We start from the raw sequence: 19,433 nt of genomic DNA, 5'->3' as shown, positions 1-19,433 counted from the left end.
GATTTGATAAATTCTAAAATGTATTTTTGTTAATGAAATTTTTTGTTGTTAATTTCGATGTTATTATTATTATATTTATTATATTTTTCATTGGCTACATATTTGAAAGGTTCATTTAAACCTGCACAGCATACAGCCGCTGTATCGTCAGTGCCGACTCTTGAGACCCTTAAGATAAAAGGCACTTACGTTCCCATATAAATATAATTGTAGTCGTGTCCTGTGATGTAGTGGTTCGACGTAGGAATACTGTATATTCAAGCACCTTATTGGTTATGGTTGAGGTGTGAAAGCTTGTTTTTGGAGAATGGTGATGTTTATGAAGGTATTTAGTAGCTTAGCTTTTTATTGTCTAGATATGTTATAATTGGTTTGTTTTATATATGTAGTGAGTAATAATTGTATATCTTGTAGTCTCCACTTCTGGCGCTCACCTTATTTAATTTTAAACAATTCCTAACAGTGGCTGTCTAGAAGAGATCACTAGAAAGCGATAACCAGCCTGTTATTGTTTAATTATTTTAATTGTACAATATTTTTTGTAATGAAGTGTAAATAAGTAAATACCTGAGGGTGTGGCGCGATGCCCAGTTGCTGTGCTGCAGTGAGTTTCTCTCGTTTGTGTTGTGGCGAGTGGTGACCCGCACGACGCTCGCTCTTTCGACTATGAGATGGACTGGGAGGAGCTGGTGGCTGGCTCTGAAAATTTTCGAATATGATTTGAATTTATTTTATAAAACTTCGATTGGAATGAACCACACAGAACGGTTCGGTGTCTGTTGTTACACAATTTTATTAATAATAAGCTCTGAGTTCATACCTCGCCTTGTTATATCCTTAACATGAAGACAATTTTCAATCGTAGGGACCCAAGCGAAACAAAAAATAAGTGAATGTGACGATCGGCCTAGTTAAAATATTATGGATATCATCAAAATGTATAAAATAAATATATGTTTTTCGAACTGATACATTTACCATTTTTTAGTTCCTTACCTAAGACTACGTAAATTGCTAAAGGTCATGTCACCTGGTTGTAAAATTAAAATTTATTTTGCCCTATGACTCCGAGGCACTTTGAAAATAACTAAACTTGACAAAACATTTTTAACCTAATTAAGGCTTACAGAGTATGTATAAATAAGGCTATTTCCCATTCGTTGTCTACTTTGCCCACTTTCGCACGCATTGAGTAGTAATAATTTTAAAGGTGATTTTACCATTGGTGGAGCCCCAACACCAGGGGAGTCGGTGTACTTCTTCCAAGTTGTGTCTTGCCTCGGCGGCTGTCTCTCCGTCTGCTGCCCACAATCAGTCTTACGAGTACGTCCTACTACACGGTACACAACTCCACTCCCACCTTCCATATTTCTACGTGCTCCACGTCTAGAAAAAAAGAATTAATTTTAAAAACAATAATTACGTAAGTGTGTAAGCCATACAATAATCTTAATTTGTATGGCTTACACACTTCTCTTAAGAGTGAGCGTAAGGAAATTATTGCCTTTAATTATAGTAAAACTAACCTGAAATCGCTATTTTATTCGCTAATTTAAATACTTTAAGTATTTTATATGAAACAAGCGAAGCGCATTTAGATCTTCAGATACAAAACAATGATTGCTCTTTTTGAAAACGTTTTTCAATTTTTCATACCTTTATCTGTATAGAACAACTGACGTTTAACAAAAGAAACGAGGGAGGCGAACCCCAATAGATGAGTCAGAACTCAAAGCGCACACAACACTGCACAATATTATTCATGCTGTGAAGCTCGATCACTGTTTGGGGTTTTACTGAAGAGCATCAATAATAAACATTTACAATTTACAACGTTGTGGGATCCCGCAGAGACTGTCTTTTTAAGATAACTTTAAGCGTGAAACACAATTTAAAAGTGTTTGCACAAAATACGATTAAGAACGCTTAAAGGATAACAAACTATTCATCGATTTTTCTTACTGATATTGAGAATGGCACAGACAATTGAAAAAGTTACTGAATCTGGTACATATTTTAAATGGACAATATTATATATATTACGACTTGAAACGTAGAATATGAACCTTTTAGACGTGAAACATATTCGAGGTTCAATTATATTTAAATATTTACGCTTTGGGAGCTGCGAAATTACAGTTTAAAATCTGTTAACCCCTTTATAATTCAGGGTAGGGTTGTGGTGACTAACACCTGTGTGATTAATGCGTAGGGAATAATTATGTAGGTCTCCACACCGGAATAGCCTGTATAATAATTATAGTTTTGTATGAAACAGGACAATTTCCTTTTTAGTTTAAAATATAAAATTTTGTTTGAAAATTCTGTTTACGGCTTTTCTTATGCGAACTGAAATATACTTTTAAGTAAAAGCCGTTATTAACATAACTAACGCGAACGTAGTTTTTGTTCTGACTCATATTATGAAAGTGAATGTATGATATGAAACGTATATGTTGTTTGTGTCTTTAAATTTTAAACTAAAAAATACATATATTATTTCATGTTATTTCAATCGTAATCTTATTATTTATACTATTTTTATTAATTTGCTACGTGCTTGCTTTGCTTTATACTATTTTTAACAATTATTTTGGATATGGTTAGTCCAAGTTTTGAGGAATGGTATCACTGAATTAAATTCGCAAGGATATAGCTTTTAACTATACTTGTCAAAGACAAGCCGCAATGTATCATTCCCCTGGAACTAGTCATGTATAGGCAGATATGCACATTGAACTAACGAAGCCTAGCAGGCTTTGTCGGGAAGGTGCACTTTATTAACTATTATCAAAGTTTGTGAAAGCCTGTTAGATAAAAGACAAACGTTGGGGTGGAACAAAGACTATTTATATGAGAGTTTTTTTTGCATGTGACCTACTTTATATAAATTATTTTTTATTTTCGGTCAGCGTTTAAAACAGAGCAATATTAAAATCTAGAATAAAAACGTATATTGGTATTAAAATGCGGCACTTATTGAAAAATAGAATAGGCCATAAAATTTGTTTTCAAAGCACATATTAACCTTATTTAAATGTATGTCAGGGAAATGATTTTATTTTAAATATATATCCTGATTTTACTGGAATTTAACAAATACAGTTTAAACTGTAAAAAATTGCCAATTGTTTTAAATAAATAATCGCAAAATTACAATTAAACGCAAATTTATATATTCACCATATGAAGTCCTTTAACATGATAGAATATGTATATAGGTCATCTATCATAACGTCCGGTAGAACAAAGAAGTCTTCGTTCCAATTTATAGATCTTTTCATTCAGTTATAAATTCTTGATAAGAATATATGGAAAAAAAATACATTGATGTCCGTGGCAAATTTGAAATCAACTTTTATGAGTATACGAGTACATATTTTGATTTTTCAATTGTAAAAATGGATGGCACTCAATTATAATAATGTTCGTCAACTAGATTAATCTCTTAATTTAACAACCCAAGTATAGTAACTGTATAAACAAATAATATATCATTTCACAGTCAGTTTAACAGCCAGCGAAATAACATTTACCAATTTATTTATAAAAAAATACAAATAAACAAGATGCAATAATATGTATCTATGATGCAACCCCATGGGTTGCGGGACTTCACAACAACCATATCTAGAATTGCTCACCGACGAGCTGCGTTTTTCATCTTATAAAAGGGACCTACTCTTATTATTTTTGAATGGAAACTATGTCACGTGTGTTTATCTCGTTACTTTGCTATAAAGACATCCAAGTCATTTTCTAAAGAGGTAAAGGGAACGAAAAAACAGTCTGTAATAATGAAAAGCGCAAGACCTATCTCCACTAACTAATGTCCGCGATTCTAGGTTAAAGGTAAATCTAAAAAGCGATTACTTTAAAATTGTAAATACAATATTTACTTATAAAAATACTTTATTTTTAAATCATACTCTATTTATCATGGCGGAGATTTTGAATATTAGAGAAAGTAATGGATTACTAAAACATTTAAAAATATATTTTACGGATAAATTGGTTTCTATTATGAAATATATTCGAAACAAAGGTCGAACCAAATAGGATTCAGCTATTGTAACGATCCACACTTTAATAAGGTTTCCTAAATACAAAGTTCTATCAGCAGTTCTGTTATAGTTTAAAAGAAATCGTTGACTTGGAATGAAATATTTTATTCCCATTTTAAATATTTTAACGTCAAAATGATATTAACATAGTTTAAAACGAACATAACGAATTTGGCGCGTTTATTATTTTCAATCGAAGCGACGTCAAAAAACAAGATGGAGGCGGTTGACACTTCAACACGTATGTTTTTTTTCTTCTGTTTCATCCATTGCTTTGCTGATTGTACCGAGGTAAATAAGGTATTACACTTCACACCATGCAAGCGGAGAATTTGAAACATCTGTGTCTTAATGAAAATCCGACGCCGCGCCCGAAGCTCTATACTAATGATGACGGATCCAGAAAGGATTTGAATACCACCCTCATTATTTATAAATGAACGTGCCCCTATTCTTCCTAAGGAGGTAATAAATTGCCAGCAATTTTTCGAATACCTGGCGTAAAATTTAGGAGGCAGGTACTTCGAACCTCAATGTAAGAGGGTTGTCTTAAAGACATATTATAGAGATATTGATATCAATATCTCTATTTCTGTAATTTCTTTAAAACGTAAACGGTCTTGTATAACAAGAAAATACGATAGTAAGGTGTTCCCAGCTTTAAATAATAATAAATTGAGTAGATTTTCGTACTACCTTTAGTAAAACCTTCCTTATGGAGAAAAACCCCTGTACTTAATAATGAGACTTCGAATGTTATCTGTATGTATATACACACGAAGGTGATTAATGTACGTAATGCCTTCTAACAGGAAGCGGATCGCCCAAAATTCAATTCTAAACCCTCCTGTAAAAACGTGTTTAACAAATCGATCGTATGGCCACTGAGTCACGGTAGCGGCTCTTAAAAGATTTACCTATACAAGGTCATACAATTTATCAATTTATTTGAAGGAATTAATATTTTAATGTACTAAACAGTTATTGAAAATTTCTAAAACTTATTCAGTATTTCTGATAGACAAAAGTATAAAAAAATTAAAGTGGTTTCGCTTTACACAATTCGCGCGTATTACAGAATAGTAAGTGATACCAAACAAGGTACGTTATAATTATTTATTTTTGTATCAACCTTTAAAGCGAAGAGTTAATAAATAAGAGATATTTATAGCAATGATTTACAACAAATACGTTTCTGCAATATATTGTATTTTATGCACAAAATTATAATAATTCGACCGTAGCTATGCTTGGGGTGTAATAAAAGAACCCCTTTGGGACCCCTTCGTGACCCTCCATTTGAGAAAACCATAGTCTAGACTGTTTCTAGGGTAAACAGTAGGTGACCTCTGTAATATTTTATTTTTTATTCCAGTATTGACCTGCCTTGGCGTGCAACACTATATTTGTTACCTCTCCTAACCTTACCTTAATTAGTCAGGTTTTAAACTACTTCGTAACATTATACGCTCAATTTCATTAATATCTTTTTGAGTATTCAAAAATTCTGTGAAATTATTGTATTTTCATGTACTATATTTGAAATAAATGTTTTCTATACAATGTTTTAGCGCGAATTAACTTTTATTAATTCTGAAAATATATTGTTCTTATATTAAATTTTATATTTCATAAAACATAGAATACAAGCAAAAATTTAATTATGCATCACTTAAATTAATATTCAAAGTTGGATAGGAAAAGTTGCTCAACGGATATTTTATCGAGAGTACTTAGATCCAAGATGAATTCTGAGTGGCTACAACTTCGAGTCAATTTCTTATCAGCAAGATTGGCAATCCGGAATGCGGTGCTTTTAAAATGGTACCAACGTTAAGAATTACTTGTAAATACTATTGATTAATGTACGGTCTGAATTGGCCTAGTTCGGTACTAGACGTAGGACTCTCAACCCCGTTGTTGTGCTTCGTAAGACAGTTGTCAACAATTTTTCTACCCACTTACTTCCTAATATTATATTGAGACGCCGTGGTCCAGTCGGCTTGAAGACCAAGACGAGAATAACAACAGGACTTATTATAATTACATCACTAACGTTGACAAATCGATTCAGTAAATGCGTTCTAATTGTTCTCTATACCAAATTAAATCTAAGTTTCCAGGATGTAGTCTGGTAATTTCAAAGTTACTGTTGTTTGCATATAAATAAGGAATAATCGGTTTGGATATAACGATCGTAAATTAAATAACGGATATAATTTACATATTTCATTAAGAGTAGGTGAAACTTAGGCCGAATATTAATTATCACTTTTCTTTGTAAAGATATAATTCAATAACTAAGGTTACAAGTTATCGAATGTGCATTATTATAGAAATATAATTTACACTTTATTTTTCAAAGTTTCACCAAAAACATTACATGTTAATAATTAAAGTTATTCCTGTTGTAATATTTATTCCAGCTTAACTGTTATATGGCGCTATATCGAAACGAAATATGTTATTCACAAACACAAATTTAACATAATTCATACGACGCTTACGTCATTTGCTTATATATATGTGCGCGGCTTTTCTACTCTCCCTCACTCCGCCGATAACGAAGATATTAAAATAACTGTAGATCAGGAATTATGATTATTAGTGTATGTACCTATAGTCTAAAGATGGCTTACAAACCGTGTTTAAAGTGAATTATTGATTTAACTCCACGAATACTCTTCACGATACTCATTTGTCTAAAATTTTCATTTTCTAAATTTTTCGTTAAAACTGTAAACTGAGTTGTTCTTTTAAAAAGCGTGTTTGAAACAAAACCCTAGTAAAAGCCGGGATTAATAGAAGTATCTAATAGCAGGTGTTTAAGTGTTTAACTTTGTATTTAGAACTGTAGCGCTTCCGTCGATTGTAAGGGATAAAGCTTTAGTAAACACGTAGCACGTAAGTATTGAATATCAATTACCAAGTTAGAACGTACGAGGGGTCTTTGCGAAACTTATTTTTTTTAGATTATGCATAGAAAAAGTAAAATGGGACTTGGGAATGAAAGATCCATTCCCAATTCATCCATTAAGCAATTTATGTACTGTGGTTTCAAATAAAATTTCGATGGCGTGTTATTCTCAGTATAATATATGTGCGTGTTTCTATTTCGCCATGCCTACTGCTGGAAGTCGCTAAACGTATGTTTTTTTATGGCAATTTATTCCATGTTATATAGTGTCTTGTAAAACAGATTAAAATTGTGATTAAAAAAATTTAAAAGAGTGCAGGGGTTGTCTGCCACTTGTTTTCGTATATTTAAACCCTTTACTTAAGAACTGGCAGTAAATTTAAAAACTAATTGACTTTCATTAACATACAAAAGACATGAATAAATGATATTAGTTAATGTATATAAAAAACTAATAACTCAAAATTACCTTAGTTACATTATTTATAATTGATTTACACTAAATTTTCAAGTACTGAACATTGATTGAAGCAATATGTGGCACAAGTGTTCAAACATGAAACAATCGAAAGTATGATTCACTTACGGCTGTGCCCGTCTTTACTTTAATAATAATGTATATACTTGTACAACAAAGAGCTGTAAAATACATATTTTGACATTTATAAAATAGCCTATAATCACGACAGAATACTACGTTCGTTGTATTGAAGTTTATATAAAAGTGAAAGATTTAAGATACAATTTTGGGTTCTAGCGTTACATTTTGTAAGTGGTTATTAAAGTTTCCTTCAAGTGACTTTGCATTTATTTTATTGTAGCAACTGATTTGGAAGGTAACACGAATCTGCATTAGAATTGCAAAATGAAACAAAAGGGTCGTCTCGGGTCGGGAAGGCTTGCTCGCGATATAGGTTTGAATAAAAACATTTTTACACGTAGTATGTATGTATTAGAATAAAGATTCATCATCATCATTCATTAATTACCCATTTAACATCTGATTATTTGATTCATATCTGGGTCTAAAGAAAACTTATATATTTTTTGGGTTCAACTTTTATCGGACTGCCTAAAATCTTTTTTAAATAGTTGCATTTAAAAAAAACAATAGAAATGAAAACAATAATTTAGAGTTGTTTCATTTCGCCAATGCACATGTATGCTGTATTTATACTTATATCTATTAAGAAAAAAATATAAATAATTCCTATAGACCTCCATAATGAAATGCTAATACTTTTTCTTACAACGCCATCGAAATCAAGTTATTTACTCATACAGAGGACTATCTAATCTAAAACGTACACCGGAGAACAAGGGTCGCTTTTGATAAAAATGCTTCTATAAGATCTTTTGTGAAAATATAAACATAATAAAAATCATTAAGATTACAACTGGTACACAGATGTCATAAACGAATCGCTTTGCAATAATGTTCCACATGTTGAAGGTTATTGATCTTTGAATAAGAATCATAGACAGCTAGAATTCTGTTAAGTTTATAGTAGAATTTAGAAACCCATTCATATGAATGGTTTGTGAGAATGTATGCAAACGTGTCTTGACTGTTGAATATAAGGCTATCAGTCAATTGTAGATATATGTGTGTATGACCTTTAAGTGTAAAGTCGGTGGCTGATAAAAAAATAACAAATATCCTCAGTCCTTACCATATCCGTTTCTACTTGTTTCAATTCTAAAAGTCCCGTGTAAAACAACTACAAAGCACCAATTATTCTACTGCTAAAAGCAAAGACACACACAAGGCAACACTTATAACTTCACAATTAATTTGAGCCACTGAAATTTCAGTACATGCCGAAACAAAAATCGTCCTTCCGTTCTAGGATACACTTAATAACTAACACGAACGAGTACCGAGTCGTTAACGCAGTTCACAGGATTCGTTTCGCTTCGAGTCTTTGTCAAACGGTCCAGCTGTGAACGAACGATGCCACGATCGATTTCAAAACGGATTTACATTATCAGAAATCGGGAAAGTTTTTCACGTGTGTATTTAGCGGGCATAGCGCGCGCCCGCACGCCCTGAGAGCGCCGCGCTGAATGCCGCCCGCCCTACCCGTCAGCCAGCACCAGAGTACAGTGTACACACTAGTAAGCCTTTAATACTATTTACATAATCACTTCAGTTATTACTACTGATTCGGAGAATATGTGAAGGATGATGAAAACAAATATGTTTTTGTTAGAATATACAAGATCAAGACTTTTAATTAAAATAAACACGAGAGGAGCAATTTTTTAAATTATGGGAATATCGACAATCTAGTATATAGCACCACCAATATTGGAATCTCTGCTATCAAGATACCTGAAGGTCGGTATTGCGGGTGGTTAGGGTTGAGGTGTGGTAAATAGTTAAGCGCGGGGAAGGGACGTGAGACGTAGAAGTATCGATTTTGACCACCCCGCTCGCCCCTTGCGATGCGACAGTGTGAGTGCGCTATGTGAGTCTTCGTTGGGAGATGCCGGATCGCATGGGTGTTCAAATAAACGCTTTGTTTGTATTATTTATCTCATATAATTTCATTACTTATTTTGTAATTTGTATTCTTATTACATTTTACCAAATAGAACAGTTAATATAGCGATCGTAATATACGATGATATTAATTCCAATTTATAACATGAGATAGAAAGGTATTTATGTATACCCCTCTTTTAGCTTCAATGTAACAAATACATACGTGTTTTATAGCTTTAAGGCAAAACGTGGTGATACGATACGGCAACCACTTGTGGATTGTAGAGCATGCCCAACCTATTGTAAAATCCTATTAAAAAGCTTCGCTAAATACTTTAATAGAATATAGGGTATTAAAAACCTACTAGCTTTATTATGTAGTTTTTTAAGGAATACCACTATAGAGATCTTTGAAAATATCTTACCTTTCATCAATTTGTTGGAACTGTGATTGTTGCTGGTAGTTCATACGACGGCCATAGAGTGATGCGCCGCCCTCCGACATGTAGCCATCCATAATGTCGTTGTTTGGGCCATTGTCTACTTCGTTTATATTAATTCTCCTCAAGCAATCTCCATCTGACATATAACCTGATGCAATTTCTAGATCACAGTAATCTGGATTCGAAAAACCTGCATTGAAATTTAAGCGTTCTCGAAAGCTATTATCTCGACCAAAATTGGGTTTGACAGTATTTGCGTGATGTGGATACGCAGTTAAATTCTTTTGGGCTAAGCTTGAGGTTCGCATTGGTAAAGTAAGATGGCTGTTATAACCTCTAAGTAACGGTCGCATTGGCATAACATTCATTAAAGGGTTGTCATCTTCACCTAATGAATTATCTCTACAATGTGTCGGTGTACTAGAACGGCTGTCGTGTCTCTCTTCAGTTAGGGTTCTGTTATGGTCAAATATTTGCTTGATACCGGGGCTACTTAAAGTTCTTTTCTGAGCTGCTTCTTTTTCTGAATGTTCAGCTTCATTTATTACGTCATTTATATACGTAGCGTTCATATCTATTTTTCTATTCGAACTTACATTGCTTTTTGAAATTTCTGAGCCCGACTCACTAGAAGGCCTGTATATAACACTACCATCACTAGAATTCGATTGCTGACCTGTAGTACTATGAGTAGAATTGGAATGTGAGCTTTCAGACATCTGTGAAATCGGATTTTGATGAAGTTGAGTATTGTTAGTTATTGGCATTGGCGAAACAGCTAATGTTTGTTTTTGAATTGATTCTTTATTTACATTTGATTGTTCTCTTGAGTATGGTGGAACACTTACATTATTTGTGGAGTTCAAGCTAGAATTACTTTGTATAGGACTCAGTTGACTATTAGAACTTTTTTGTAAATGTCTTTCGTCTCGTGATATTTTAGTTGTTCCTTTTACAGCAGCAGTTGGCTTTGGAATTCCAGTGTGATTCGGTAATGATATATTTTGTCCTCCTGTTGGTGATGGTGATTGAATTTGATTTTGATTTTTTGTATTATTTGAATTGCTCTCCGATATTTTGATATCTGTGCTATTATCTCCTCTACTTTCACATAATTTTGCTTGACTACCGGATAATTTGACCATTTTTGAGTCTATCTTGGACTTATTTCTAGAATTGTCGTCTATTAAATTTAATTTTGTATTGCTAACAGATTTTGGCGTTGCTAATTTCGAATCTTTATCACGTGTTGATAATTTTGGACTATTTTTTGATCGTTCATTATTTGATTTAACGTTCGATTTATTTAAATTCATTGAAGTTTCTTTCGAAACTTTTGATCCTAGTAATTTAGATTTTGCATTTTTACCTGTTTTGTCTTTCATTAAGGTATCATTCTGAAGTCTAAGATTTTTCGGGCCAACTATATTAGATTTGATATGTGTATTTGGGATATTGGAAGACTCGTTCAAACTGAGACTAGAATCAGATCTTTCACTCTTCGCGGAAGAAAAGCCACTTGAGGAACTAGTTCGTTTTGATACGGCAGTACTTTTACTTGTCGGCTTTTCGTTACTGACTTTATCCTTATTAAATAGTTTTAATTTATCAAGCATGGATTGCTTCGTCGGAGTTCCATTGTGGCTGGATACATTTTGTGAATATTGCGGCGGTGTTGATAAGGTTGATGGAATCTTACTGCTAGGTGCTAGCAAAGATGAATTTGGTCTTGACCTATGAAAACCAAAAAGTTTTAGTTGGTAATTATACAATAATAGATTATGAATAAATGTTGTATGCTCGTAATAATTTTATGCATTACTATACAATTGTTATTAGAAATGTGAAAACGTTTACTGTTAAAAATTAATAAGTTATAAATCAACACTAATAGTGGATAGTAAATGTATTATCTTACCCTGATGATGAAGCGGGTGCCCGAGGTATGAAACTAGCGGCTCCTTGTCCCAATGGACTGGTCGAACGGCTCGAGCTTGCAGATAAACCACTTTTTCCACCTGTGAGCAAAAACTTTCTAAAGATTTTTGAGTTAAATTTATTGGTTTGTTATAAACACCATTCAGCAATCCTCGCGTTCACGGCTAGTACTGATTGAATGGGAAAAAATTACCGCATATTTGTATGTTATCTAACCCAGTTATATTTTGATCTCCAAGACCCCTTACGTCCCTTTAAAAACTATTTTGTTTAGGGGACGCCAGCTGATTGCAATAAGCTCTATAAAATTGGGCCCCTATATTGATCGCGCTTTGTTTAACAAAATATAATTTGACGTCATGCTTGAGTACATTTCATTAGGTCAATATTGCTCCCGGTAGTCGTTGAAAAAATATAAACACAAAAAATAATATACGTCTGAAATTTAATACGAATATTTAATAATTTATTAATGAAATGTAGTCTTCGATAAAATTGTATTGTATACTAATAAGTTATTGTTTACCAATTTTAGAACTATTTACGTAAAACACTCATACCATGTTTGGTTTCGTATTATAAAAGTGAAAAATGTTTAATTCTTGGTGTATATATTAAAAGTACCTACAATATCTAAATTGTATAATTGATGAGCTAAATGTAATTTTTTCTCGACCTCGTAGTCAGTGCAATTTAAAGTTCTTCTGGCTCTAAAGTATAATTATTGTTTAGGTATCCAATATTGTTTTATGATCGTACTAACTTATTATTATTTTTAAGAACGAAGTATTCGTTTAAGACGAGAAAGCGTTGCCAAACACGCCACACACACTAATTTGGCAAATTAGTATTCCCTTCATTAGAAGTTTTTACATTCCCATGTTATATAAACATACATTCCAATGAATTAGAACAGTAGCCATAAGAGGAAGTTGGATGCGTCATCCGAATCAACTCCAAATCAAGTGTTACTGGGCCATCCGTACGTTTGCAATGATCCATCATTGTGACTTACCACTTACCGTTCTCAAACTATAGTACCTACATTATTCTTATTTGTTAAAAAAATATTTTCACTGATTCGAATATACGACACGACGTAATTTATATTTACTACTATAACAACAATGAACATGATAATAATGACAAAAAAAAATCTGTCAATATTTATTTATACAATCCATAGTAGGCAATTTGGCGCTTTGTTACCCGTAGTAACCACACTATATCTTTTATATAGGAGAGGTTTTTTTTTATATTATAATAATACTAAATGTTTCATATTAAAACCTTCCGCTATTATATACCTCAGTATATTTCAAATTAATTAAATATTGTTTAACTGATATAGAGATACGGGGTTTTCTATTAACTAACATAACTAAAAGGCGTTTTATTAGTAAAGTTTGATAAATGTCAATTATGGAGCACAGTGAGATATTGTTTACATAAGATATATCCCAGTCATGATAAGCAATGTCTCATATTTATCTATAAATAAACTCGCTCCGTGTTGTGTATAAAAAAGCAATACATAGGCACTTACTCTTTTACAATCAACACTAACACTTATTAACGTGTATAATTAACTTTATTGACACTTCACTAACAAGTGTTCCCCTTGAAGAGTGCACAACAACTGCAGTGTGCAGACAAGACACTCGATAGCATTGGGCATTAATAAATCTCTAGATTATCGCTTCCCCTGCGCAAGAGTCGTAACTGGCAAGTGTTTTCATTATCACAATGTCTAGCGGATGTTATACCACAGTTAGAGTGTCTTTTTATTCAATTAGTACCAATGAATAATTGATTGCGTATTCTTATAACGATTAATTTATTAAACTAACACATTATAATTCTATCAACAACAAACGTACTAGTGTTTAAAACACTTTTGGTTAAATGGAAAATAATAAGATTGTATAGTACTTAAGTACCACCGAATATGCGACTGGTCTGTGAATGCACTGAATTGAAATAAAAATTATTATGTATTTTCATTGACTTTCCGTAGACATTTCAATTAATAATTTTACATTACTGATATTTTATTATATTGTTTTTTTTATATTTCTTTATTTAAAAATGGAATTCAGAATATGCAAGTTCAAAAACCACAGAATACCACGCTATTACGGGTTCTAGGTATATTCAACAATAAGGTTTTATTTAAAAATATTGTTTATAACTTTTAAGCTCTAATAAATATTAAGACGAGTACGGTGTAGGATAATCACTTGATTTTACTATTCCCTTACCCCACAAGGACACTTTAATTCAGGACTTCTAGTACTAAGAACCAGACAAGTTATTTTTTTCTGCGCAAAGTGAACTTGAGTGCCGCTAATAAATTATATTGAGAAAGAGCAAAAACCTTTCCATCTAACTAGAGATGCCATTAACTAATTACTAAATTGAATTGTACGTATCCATTGTTGCCGGATGTCTAGATAATCTACTTAGGCTACTAAACTAAATTTTATTTCTTATTCTGAATTATACTTGTGAAGATGTCTGGATATTTTTCAAGTTTCAATATAGATAATTATTAGTAATTTAAACTTAAGTAGTTCCATTGTCATTTGTAGCTAGATTTCATACAGAAAGGAATATGTATTTCTCATTACTAATAAAATTACATTAATAGCACTAACAGCGTGTTATGTAATGATAATATTTCATAAATATCCTTATCTATGACATAACAATTCAGATAAAATGTTAATCGTAATTGACTTTGGTTCTTCTTAAAAAAATAATGACACAATCGTGATAACACTAATCATGCGTTGATGCGAGCCTTTTTCAATTTAATTATAAGGCCATTTCTTAAATAACATAGATACATTTTAACTATTTATTAATGTATTCGATTGCTTTTAAATTACCAAAGATCATGTCATTATCTATGGCGAAGCTATTTGTCTATATCAGACAATCGCACCATTCATTTTGAGATAATATCAATTTCACACATTAAAAATACCTGTATCTTATATCATAAAAATACGAACAGATTTTTAGTTACTTTTTGTTTTTTCTTTTATCAATAACGCCTTAAGCTTTAATCATGGCAAATGTAATGCGCATAGAAGTGAATTTGCTAACTAACCGTGAACAGGCGTGGCGGGCAAAGGTCGTTTGTCCGGCGGAGCACGTCGCACGGCCGCCGCAGACGCAGGTAGGGGGATGGATGTCTGCAGCACTGAGACTTGCCTGTAAATAACAAAGATAAAATGTTAATCCAATGATCAATAATATAATTTAATATAACACTAAGATAAATATGAACAAATATATATATTAAGTAGAAAGTACCTAATAGGAACCGTAACACTCAACATTAAATAGCAAACCATTAATAAAATAACATTTCGTCTTCGAAATGTACGTTTAATATATTGAATATATATCGGACTATAACATGTCATAAAATAACCACACTCACCATACACTTTGTTTCAAGTTAATAATTCCTATATTAAACAAGTTACGAACAATAGATGTATTTGAATAATTTACATCTTAGTATTGCTAAGTAATAAAGTGTGTATGAACCTACCTTGAGAAACTACAACTTTCACTTTTGTACATATTCAAATAGATATAATTTACTTTATAAATACTACTTCATATCTGTCGTAGTCTGTAACTGATTGAGACAAGAAAATATTGCCTACTAACTTCGTAATAAAATACTAAACTTCGGTAGCTATATAGCGTAATATGAGTCTTTGTGATATGTCGTAAAATGATTTGTGATGTGGAACAATATCTGAGTTCGCAACAAACGTGTAAACAAAAATGCGTTATGAAAAATGACACATTCTTTTTGACAAAAGCCGATTAACCTTATCGTACTTTTTCATAAAACTTAATCAATCTAACTTTTCATTAAACTGTGTTGTTTCATTAAACTCTGATGTATATTGAAAATAGTATAAAAACACTAATGCTTTTTTGATATGGGATTAGTAAGAAGATCACATGTATTTATCGCAAATCTAATGCATCAATAACGAAGCTTTGTCAATCGAGTGAAAATAAAGCAAAAGGATCGTGTCAACACAAACCACAATGCTGGGCGCGATGGGTCGCAATTAAAACAAAACAATTTTAACATAGGCTAGTAGGTGAGAGAAGTATTTATCGAGCTGGACGATTAAAGAGCTTTAGTTAAGTATAAACCGCTGAAATGGGGAATTTGAGTAGCATGATATAATAATAATGGTCACGCGAATATTGACAGGTATCGCTAACTAAACACATACTGTATACGTAGAGACATTGGAAAACTGACATAAAGTTTCGCCGATTAAATTATAAACTTAATGCGGGCGATATTTCATCTCTATATTGAATTAGTAAATTCTCTACAGAAACCGCCTTTGACATGTCTTAATACGATTGGTGTATTGGAAAGAATCCGGGCGTAAAACTGGAGATGGTTGGCCCATCAAGTTTATGACCTCTAAAGAGTATGACCACCTCAGTAAACAAACAAGTTTATAGTTTAATCTACTTTAGAACTTATCGCTTCCAAACGTTATACAAAGATGAGTAAGTCCTTTGTATGATCAAAGCTTTGAAAATTATGATAATATGACTTGAACCAAACAATGAACATCTGGCTGCACTGCGCGATCAACGTTGCATACGCCATGCATTTAATCGTCAAACGGTTCCGATATCATTTATAATTCTAAAGCAAGTCGTGATAAAATCTGTCATAGGAAAATTATGTCTTATAATAAGAAAATTGTTCCTTTTTCTGGGAGATAATGATAAAAATCAAGTCCTTAAGCCCTTTGACCCAGATACCAAAGGTTGGTAACCTGCAGGTGAAATGAAGGCCAAAATTTCGCGGTTCAATGTTCCAGATTCAAAACCCGATGTGATTATATCGGTATCCATGATATACCTACCTAACTTGCTATAGATTATATATTTAACGTTAAACAAATTAGGTTAAACATTACGTTTTATCTGTATGTCGAAAATAGTTTAGCGCAAACCATATTTATAACTGTTGTATATGTGGAAACTATTATAACCATAAATAAAGCCTTGATAATATAAAATGATACGAACAATATTTGGTACTTTATTAGTATTTAAATACTGTACCATGATTAGATGCGGAGTGAAATTAAGATGTTTCAAAATTCAATTTATCATTTAATACCATAGTAAACGTATATTACATACTTTTGTATAGTACTTATAACCAATAACAATAACCCTTACAGGTATTGTTTACTAATAATCCATGTAAGACGGTTAGATCAAAGTTCTCGCTTATATTGATGATATGCTAGCTGTAAAGATCGACGAACTGTGACTTGAATCGGGCTTGGTATATTTTTAGATCGCCACTACTAAGTAGATGCTCTTAATTTCACTTCGTTATTGAGTTTTAACAACACTTTTCTAACTACAGGATGTGAAATCTTTCAGACTTGTTAATGGAGAAACTTATCAGTGCAATCAAGCCCACACGCATTTCAAATTTAATTTGAATTAAATTAATGCGCGGTTCTTAGGAATTTGTCACCAATGTAAACATTTCTCACACTTAATCAAATAAGTCTTATGAATCATACCTTCTCACTTCTGGCGATGTCGGGAGACTCCTTGACTTTCTGTTTTTGCTGTTTTGTCGTTGTCCGTGTCCAGAGTTTGTGTTACCCATATTTACTTAAAATTACACTATCACAGCACTATTTATAAACCTATACGTCTTACCTGATCAATCAGGGAGTTGGAATTCAGTTCAACAATTTCATTTTAAAATAGCTAGTGCAAGTTCGAAATTCTCTTACGATCGTTTTGGCACTATAGGAATTTCAAAGGTCAGCCTCGGCCAAAGCATAATCATCATTCCATCAATGCTATCAGAAATTCTAACGATACCTTTACGTTTAATACTAAAGCCATATTAAGGACCTTTTGGCATGGGCAACCTTTAAATAATAATTCCGTTTCGTTACAGTCACAAAGGACCTCGTACCATGTCTAAATCATTAATGTCGTGTATTAATATCTCACACAGTTAAGAACAATCACAACTGCTGTATTGAGTATGTGCTATTAATATATTTTATATTATTCAACTTTCTCTGGCATATTTATCGCAATAACCGTATTGCATACAGGCCGTACAACATAAAGCTTTCCAATTGATTTCCAAAGGAAAAAGTAATTAACCACTATAGTTGTAAGTCCATACATTCTGGGTTCATCTTGGCAGAAAACGCAGTTCGATATTCCCTCTACATAAGAAACTTCATCAATGAGACAACTTAGATGTGTCTATCCCTAACTTAGACATACAGAAATATAATGTACAGCTGATGTTAATGTCACACGGGTTCATTTAACAAAATTGTTCATAATGTCCTATTGATTATAAAAGGGGGCTTTATCATGTTGTATTGTCTCCATTCAAACTGAGGACAAAAAGTAATTATGGGTGCCGTACGGCTTTCATTCACGGTACATCAACCTCGACAATGAAATAAAACATTTTAACTAAGAGACGGTTTAATTGCATCGTTACATATAGAATAAAAGTAATACACATGAGTATAGGTAGGTATTCCTTGTGTGTTGACATCGTAACGAAAACGTATAAAAAATTCAGGCAATACATACGTAAGGCATACATAACGATGTATTTTATATATGTGATGATTTTTTTTCTCTAAATGCAAGGAAACCTACAGCTATACAAGGAAATATTATATGGTGAACACGTGACAATAACGTGTAGAAAAGTCAACAAGTCATGGCAAAAGTTCTAAAATATTGCTTACGTTTGGAAATAAAATTCTTCTAGACATATTAGGTAGACTAAACGTGCATACAAACAAAACAGTTGTGAGTTAACTATATTATGTAATAATTGTCATAGTCGTGTGGTAGAAGTCAAAAGTAAATTATTGCTCTTCCGGCTATACGATTATAACCATTGTTTTTATAATACACAGTTAATATTCTGATACGCTACTACAAGTCACGCGCAATATTCTAGTGATTGTTTTAACAATCGTGACTGTCTAGTAGACAGTAGTTATATACTACCTAAAATTTAACTTAATGACTGCAACGACATACCTACTTAAAAATTAAATTAAATTTGACTTATGTAGTTAAATTTTCTATTATATTATAATAATCTATTGTTGTATAAATTGATATACTTATAGATCAACTGAAGAATTGACTATGTAGGTGCTTATATTTTTATTAATGCCCTACATTATATGATTAGGTGGATAATTAAATTTCAGTTTTTTTTTTAATATTTATGAAAGACGAGACTACGATTAGATTTGGGCCGAGAAAATTATGATATATGACATAGGAACTTTTATGGTTAACATGAGTCCCCTTCACCTGGCTTTGACTTTCCGAGGTCAACTTGAAAAACACTTTAAGAGCCGTGACCTGTGTTATACTTAGAAAGATATCCAGATTAGATTTTTTGAAAGTTTTAAACCTCAAAATTATGATAAAAGGATAAAATTGTTCAGCTCCACTAAACTATGGATACTTTATAAAATCAACATCGTTCAATA

General features: G+C 32.3%; 1 protein-coding gene across 5 annotated transcripts in view; it reads right to left on the bottom strand.

Moving 5' to 3' along the window:
* LOC123707419 (protein sickie) overlaps positions 1-19,433 on the bottom strand; it is a 142,224-nt gene that overhangs the window by 43,769 nt on the left and 79,022 nt on the right. For 4 of the 5 annotated variants that reach the window (XM_045657447.1, XM_045657449.1, XM_045657450.1 and 1 more), the window contains exons 4-8: positions 14,966-15,069; positions 11,831-11,930; positions 9,895-11,646; positions 1,221-1,386; positions 568-699 (exon numbers count right to left, since the gene is read on the bottom strand). In XM_045657447.1, coding sequence (XP_045513403.1) covers positions 568-699; positions 1,221-1,386; positions 9,895-11,646; positions 11,831-11,930; positions 14,966-15,069 — 2,254 coding nt within the window. Of the gene's footprint in view, positions 1-567; positions 700-1,220; positions 1,387-9,894; positions 11,647-11,830; positions 11,931-14,965; positions 15,070-17,456; positions 17,594-19,433 lie in introns of those variants that run through there. The other variant, XM_045657452.1, reaches the window with a different exon arrangement.

Source organism: Pieris brassicae, chromosome 3 (genome assembly GCF_905147105.1).
Source record: "Pieris brassicae chromosome 3, ilPieBrab1.1, whole genome shotgun sequence".
Taxonomy (NCBI): Eukaryota; Metazoa; Arthropoda; class Insecta; order Lepidoptera; family Pieridae; genus Pieris; species Pieris brassicae.
This window is presented reverse-complemented; position numbering and strand designations above follow the sequence as displayed.